We start from the raw sequence: 7143 nt of genomic DNA, 5'->3' as shown, positions 1-7143 counted from the left end.
CGGCGATTGGCGGCGACGGAGAGCGCATCCAGCAGCGTGGGACTAGGGGGAGGTCCAGGTGAGGGGGCTAGTCGCCGGCGGCAGGAGCGGCTGGGGTGGGGGCGCGGTGAAGAAGAAGGAGAGGAAGAAGAAGTCAACGCGGGGGAAGGGGACGCGAGGAAACAGATCTGACGGCTCGAGCTCGCGGATCGGGCGGCTGTGGCTTGACCGGCCCAACGATTGGGCCGGTGCACCGGCGCAGATCGTTGCCCTTTTTTTTTGACAAGTGCAAGGAGCCACTCTCATTCAGTCGCTCTTTTATTTCTAATAGTACTAGTGTAGTGGCACTGCTACTGCTGCCCCCTGCACTTGGGGGCGAGTCGCAGCGGAGCCAGCGGCGGCGTGGTCAGCCCCGGCGCCTCACTCATGTCCAGACGCGCCCCGGCGGGGAGTTCCCAGTCGAAGTGGCGCACGAGGCTGGAGAGCGCGATCTCCAGCACCGGCATCGCGAAGCCGATGCCGGGGCAGAGCCGCCGACCCGCGCCGAACGGGAGGAGCTGGTAGTCGTTCCCCCGCAGGTCCACGCCCTCAGCGCTGCCGCCGCCCAGGAACCGCTCCGGCCGGAACTCCTCCGCCGTCGCTCCCCATGCCGCCGGGTCCCTTCCGATCGCCCAGGCGTTGACGAAGAGCGCCGTCTCGGCCGGGATCTCGTAGCCCTGCACTACCGCCGTCGTGGTCGATTGGTGCGGGACGAGGAGCGGTGCCGGCGGGTGGAGCCGGAGCACCTCCTTCAGCACCGCCTTGAGGTACTCCATCCTGCTCAGGTCGTCTTCCTCGATGGTCGGTTTGCCTTCGGTGGCTCGGGTTATCTCGTCCTGCAGCTTGGCCATTGCCTGTGGGTTCCCGACCAGCTCCGCCATGGCCCATTCCAGCGTGAGGGACGACGTGTCTGTTCCGGCGGCTATTATGTCCTGCACGCACGCAAGAATTGGCCAGAGTAGAGAAAAGAGTACCAAAGTACCAAACAAAAAAAATATTAATCATTTGCTGAGAAATTAAAACCAAAGAAATTATGTGATCGATTGACGATCACCTTGATGATGCTTTTGATGCGATCGTCGGTGAGCTCGAGTCCGGCGGCGCCTTCTTCCCTAAGCCGCAGCAGGACGTCCAGGAAGTCCTCCCCTGCGCTGCCGTCACACTTCTTCTTCTCAAGGTGCTCGGCGATTGTCTCCGATAGGAACTTGTCCCACAGTTCGAGCTCGGCGTCGAGCCTCTTCTCGAGCCCCGTCGCCCACCTAACAACCTTCGCCGCCGCGCCGGGGAGCACGTCTTCGGCCTGGAGCCCCGACATGAACGCCGCGGAGTTACCCAAAAGCTGTTTTAGCTTCTCCGCCGTGGCCCCTGCGGCGCCGGTCGTCGCGCGGGTAACCACCGCGTTGCTGTAGGCGCACAGGAGCTCCCTCAGCTCCACGATCTCACCCGCCTCCGCGGCGCGGCGTGCCCCTGTGACGAGGGCGGCCACCTCAACGGCGCGCACGGGGGCGAACGAGTCGACACGGCGCGGGGAGAGGAGGTGGACGACGGCCATCTTCTTGCTGCGGCGCCAGGCGTCGCCGTAGGGCGAGAAGGAGACGTTGATGGAGCCGTACGTCAGCTTGTCCACCGGCGCGCTGGGCACGCGGGAGGCGAAGGCGAGGTCGTGGTTCTTGTACAGGTCCGCCGCCGCGGCCGCCGTGGACACCACCAGCGTCCGCCTGCGCCCGAGCTGCAGGAGCAGGAGGCCGCCATCGGTGCCGTACCGAGCGTGCAGCTCGCGCAAGGAGCGGTGCGGCAGGCGGCCCAGGAGGTGGAGGTGGCCGAGCAGCGGACGCGACGGCGGCGAGGGCGGGAGCCTGCTGCTGCCGCCGCCGCCTCGAGCCTTCCGGACGGCGTAGCAGAAGGCGAGGAGCACGGCGACAAGGACGGCGTACGGAGACATCCACCTTCCGCCGGAAAATGTGTTCGCTCGATCAACTTCAGGGGCAACTTCAAATTGAGTAGTTGGAAATCTAGGCCTGGATAATATATCGTGCGGCGTTGTGAGGGTGCGGAGCAGCCACGGCAGTGTTCTTGTCTTCGCATCGTCCTGCCATTTTGTCAAAGAAAAGTGATGTCATTCCTGAGGGGATGTAGTTTGGCTTCATTCATTTGACACCACGTATCTCTACTTCTAATGGAGTAGTTGGTAGTCTCCGCCGGTCAATTTTCGTCCCACCACTTTCGTCCGGGTTTTTTTCGTAGGTTAACCGTCGTAGATTTTTTTCGATGCTGGTTTCTTATTCACCGGTTTATTTACCCCTCAGCTCTTTCCTTGCAAATCAGCACTTTCCAAACGTACACGCAATTACGTATCTAACTTTACTAACTTATCCAAATCAACCGATACCTCCCATTATTGCAAATTTCTTTAGGAAACAAATAATAGATTTTAAGGAAACAAATAAAAGATTTTAAAGATGCATCATACTTTAAGGAAACAAATCAACCCCTGCTCTCATTCATAAAAAATAAATCACAATCAATACAGGTATTGATGATCAGATTAGTTACCATATAAAAAATAAATCGCAATCAATCAAGTACTGATGGGATATTTCCTTATATTGATGTGATTTTCCCTTTCTTATCATCAATCATCTCTACTGCCTAAAAAATGCCTAGCTTTCCTTTTCCTGCCAACCGACCGCGTCCCGTCTCCCTACATCAGCCCTCGTTGCTCTGCCTCCCGCACGAAAAAAACCCTCTCGTTTGACCTCCCCCAATCCCCGCACGATGGAAAAACCCAGCCACCTGCTTCCCCTCCTCTCGACCGCTCCATACGTCCAGATCGCGGCCCCATCCCCATCCTCCTCTCACGTCACGGCGGCCGATGGACTGCCGCCACCACCCTCCTACTCTCTCGCCGCCGCCATCGCCACCAATCCCGGCGAAGGCGCCGTTGCTGCTATGTCGCCTCCTTTCCCCATCCAAGCCTGACCATGGCAACGGCGCCCTCTCATGTGTCCCGCGGTGAGGTTTGGGGAGGCGCGACCACAATCCAGTAGGGATCTCACCGCGGACCCGTCCGCTGGGACGGGTGTTGCCTCCGTTGCGAATGGGATCGAAGGGAGGGACTACTTCGTCGTCAAGGTCGGCGAGGCAGCGGCCGATTGGGAGCCCGGTTGTGAACATGGGAGTTCGTCCCCATGGAGGCGGCGGCCGTGGAGATTGGATGTGAAGCAACCCCACTTGCCGGTGGTGGAGGCTTGCCGTCCATGTGATCCTTTCTTCTCTCGGTATCCCCATTCCTTGCTTCCCATTACAAAAGCGAGCATGAATGAGAGCAGGGGCTGATTTTCATCAATTCATTTCTCATATTTTTAGTTGCTTTTTTGAGATTATACAAGATGCTCCCGATCTGTTTTGTCAAATTACTTGGATCGTCTTATGGAATTGACAACCATCGTATGTTTCACCTCATGTTATTTCTTAATCCTTGTCCCACTAGGCATCCACTACATGTTTGGTAATGACGTGATGTTGAGGCGGCTAGGAGAAGCTCAGCAGCCAGATCAAGGGCTATCAAGATGGATCTGGGAGCCAAGCAGTAGTTCTTCTGTTAAATTTTGGTTATTATCTTTTCTATTGTTACGATTGTGGGATGGTTGATTTTGACTCGGTGTAACATTTGCATTTGTTTCCCCAGCTTGTTGGCGTATATGTGTGGCAGTGCGGCAACTAATCAAGAGCGAGGGCAGTGCATATCAGAGCTACGCTGAATGTAGCGAGCCAACCACGAATTGGGTATGTTCACACGAGGGATGGGAGAGGAGAGAAACATTAACATTTTTCATGATTTGGATGAAAATTTCAGTTCATAGTTTCTCCGTACGTGGCAACACACTAGCGGTACTCATGGGCTTAGGATGAAAGTAGCGCCAGCAGAATCAGTAGGTTGGATGGGAAGGCGGTTGTTGCCCTTGTCCCTTGATGCTAGCCTACCGTGGCGGCCTCACTAACTTGCTCATTGTGAATACGAGTTCGTGGGGTCGCGAGTTGCTGCAGATTTGTTTTTATCACTTTTTACAATATTTATTGATGTATCCTTAACTCATCGAGTCATTTTTAGCTTTGATTTCCCATATACGCCAGCCTAAATATCCCATGGTCAGAATATTTGCATGGTTAGTGGACATTGTCCCTTTCTTTCTAATGTTTAGTATTTTATATTGCCGATAGAAATAATTTTATCCGCTTGTTTTGGGAAGTGCACATAGGTAGGTCAACATATTTTATAGCTCTTTCAGATGTAAAAGCATATGTTGCATAAGAAATTATTATCTTCCAAGCATACTCACATTTCACTAACAAATAGGGGGAGGTTCAGACTTCAGAGCAATGATAAAAAGGACGTTTGTTCCTCACTCTTTTGTTGGAATTTTAGTTCCAAGTTAACATGATTTCTTATCAGCTTCATAACTCATGCATTTGCTTAATTAGGTGATAAGTAGAGCAAAAAAAATTGATCATGTTATTGTGGGGTTTGTTTAAACTCCAGCATAAGGAATTCTGGTTTAAGAAAAAAAACTTTTGGCTTCTTTAATTACAAATTGATTGCAACATCGTGTTAGTATGTGATTTCTCACATCTGGTTATAATATTTGTGAAGACGTGCATTGCACGTGCACTTGGAAGCGGGCCCGTGGCCCGCGCCGGACGGCGCCGACGCTGACCCGGGCCACCTCTTCCGCGTATTCTTGGAGCTGTGGCTGGCCGATTTATATGAAATTAATTCCCTCAATTCTGGTGGCAATAATAATACACATAATCCATATTGTTATGCACTAGCGTGTGTGTGTGAAATAGATGGATTATGGTCCCGTACCCAATAAGATGGATATGTGTGTGTGTTAGAGAGAGGGAGAGGGGGAGAGAGAGTGAGGAAGAGGGGGGGAGAGTGTGTGTGAGGATTTGATGGTAAGAAAGGTCGCCAATGTCGTAATATTGAACTTTTAATGTTAATGTGGCCCCGTTGCAACGCACGGGTGTTCTTCTAGTTGTTTTTGTAGACAAGCCATACGGGAAGTTTTTTTCCGGTTCCCATGGACCATTCATACCGCTGATCGTTATCACTAGATCACGCCCTAATAATAACGTAATTGCTCCGGCCGACAGATCGGCAAGCACAAGCGAATCGAAAATGAAACGACGTGGCTCAAGCAAAGCACGCAGCAAAGCATTCCTTTGAAAAAGGCAGAAATACTACAGCCTTGTACTAGCGTATGATATAAAATTCAAAGTTTCATAGTTTTCAAACGAAATGTTTAGATTGTACTCTTTTTTGACCATAATGTCTAGAAAAATCTTCCTGAATTAGTTCATAAAAAATATTCATGAATTTTAAAACCTTTTTTGAGTTTTTGAAAAGGAAATTTTTAAGAAATGTTCGCCAGATTAAAAATGATCACGAAATTGAAAAAAATTGTTGTTAATTTGAAAAAAAATACTTACTTACTTACGAAGCCTTTTATCCCAAACTAGTTGGGGTAGGCTAGATATGAAACCCTTTCATCAGGACTTCCCAGGAGGTCACCCATCCTAGTACTACTCTCACCGAAATGGGTTTCATACCCAAAAGAGTAGCTAGTTTTTACGTTAGCTCGCCAAGCCTATCACAACCCTTAGATATGAAACCTTTTCACGAGGACTTCCCAGGAGGTCACCCATCCTAGTACTACTCCCGCTCAAATGGGTTTCATACCTATGGAACTGACTAGTTTTTACGTTGGCTCGTCAAGCCTATCACAACCCTCCTTCTTTACCCGGGCTTGGGACTGGCTATGCCTAGAAGACATAGGCTACATGATTTTTAAAAAGAATATTCATTGTAGTTGGCTGAAAACAACTTACGGTTGGGCCCACACCCCTCTTGAAAACATAAGGTTGCGACCCGTTTTGAAAACCTGCAGCCGCGACCCCCCGAAAGCATGTAGTTGCGCCCCCTTGAAAACATGAAGTTGCAACCCTCATTGAAAACATGCAGTTGCGATCCCACTTGAAACCATGCAATTTCGACCCCATTTTAAAACATGCAGTTGCTACCCCCTTAAAAGCCTGCAGTTGCGACCCCTCTTGAAACATGCAGTTACAATCCCATTTGAAAACATGCAATTCCAACTCCCATTTAAAACATGAACTTGCTTCATGCCCTTCAAAACATGCAATTGCGACACGCCTTGAAAACATGCAGTTGCGACCCCATTTAAAAACTTGCAGTTGCAACTCTTCTTGCAAACATGCAGTTGTGACCAGACTTGAAAACATGCAATTGCAACCCCCTTGAAAACATGCAGTTGCGACTAGCCTTGAAAACATGCAATTGCGACCCCATTTGAATATTTGCAGTTGCAATTCCATTTGAAAACATGTCGTTGCGACACACCTTAAAAAACACGCAATTGTTACCAATTTAAAACTTTACTGTTGTGATCCTTCTTGAAAACATGCAGTTGCGCTCTTGCTTAAAAACATGCAATTGTGACCCATTTAAATATTTGCATTTGCAACCTTGTTTGCAAACATGCAATTGCCACTCCATTTAAAAACTTATAGTTGTGACCTCTTAGCAAACATGCAGCTACGACCCCCTTTTCCCTTATAAAACTTATAGTTGTGACCCCATTTAAAAAGTTACGGTCTTATAGTTGCACTAAGTTATGATGTGTGTAGTTGCGCGATCTGACACGTCTCCGATGTATCTATAATTTTTTATTGTTCTATTCTATTATATTATCATTCTTGGATGTTTTCCAATCATTTTACATTTTATAGCAACTTTATATCATTTTTTGGGACTAACGTATTGACATAGGGCCTAGTGCCAGTTGCTGTTTTTTGCTTGTTTTTTACTTCGCAGAAATCAGTACCAAACGCAGCGGAACTTTTTTAAGATTTTTTTGAACCAAAAGACACCTTGGGGGCCAAGAAAGCACCAGAGGGGATCCCCGTGGGGACCACAAGACACCTGGGCGTGCCCAGGAGCCCAGGCGTGCCCAAGTGGGTTGTTGGCCCCATAGAGGTCTCTTGCACCGCCTCTTCGCCCTATAAATTCCCAAATATTCCAGAAACCCTAGGGGAGTCGAC

At 49.7% G+C, this 7143-nt stretch overlaps 1 protein-coding gene across 1 annotated transcript; it reads right to left on the bottom strand.

Annotated features, from left to right (window-relative positions):
- Window positions 1-279: 279 nt before the first annotated feature.
- LOC123112802 (cytochrome P450 71A1) lies at window positions 280-2063 on the bottom strand. Its single transcript, XM_044533895.1, has 2 exons — window positions 1073-2063; window positions 280-950 (listed from the first exon to the last, which is right to left on the bottom strand). The coding sequence occupies exons 1-2, from the start codon at window positions 1958-1960 to the stop codon at window positions 330-332; spliced, it is 1509 nt and encodes a 502-aa protein (XP_044389830.1). The 5' UTR covers window positions 1961-2063; the 3' UTR covers window positions 280-329.
- Window positions 2064-7143: the final 5080 nt, after the last annotated feature.

The sequence above is a fragment of the Triticum aestivum genome, chromosome 5B (genome assembly GCF_018294505.1).
Source record: "Triticum aestivum cultivar Chinese Spring chromosome 5B, IWGSC CS RefSeq v2.1, whole genome shotgun sequence".
Classification (NCBI taxonomy): domain Eukaryota; kingdom Viridiplantae; phylum Streptophyta; class Magnoliopsida; order Poales; family Poaceae; genus Triticum; species Triticum aestivum.
The sequence above is the reverse complement of the archived record's forward strand: the minus strand, read 5'-3'. Positions and strand labels throughout refer to the sequence as shown.

Coding starts and splice junctions, on each gene's coding strand:
- LOC123112802 (XM_044533895.1), bottom strand. CDS start 1,960: ATGTCTCCGTACGCCGTCCTTGTCGCCGTGCTCCTCGCCTTCTGCTAC. Junction 951..1,072: donor GCATCAAAAGCATCATCAAG/GTGATCGTCAAT, acceptor GCGTGCGTGCAG/GACATAATAGCCGCCGGAAC.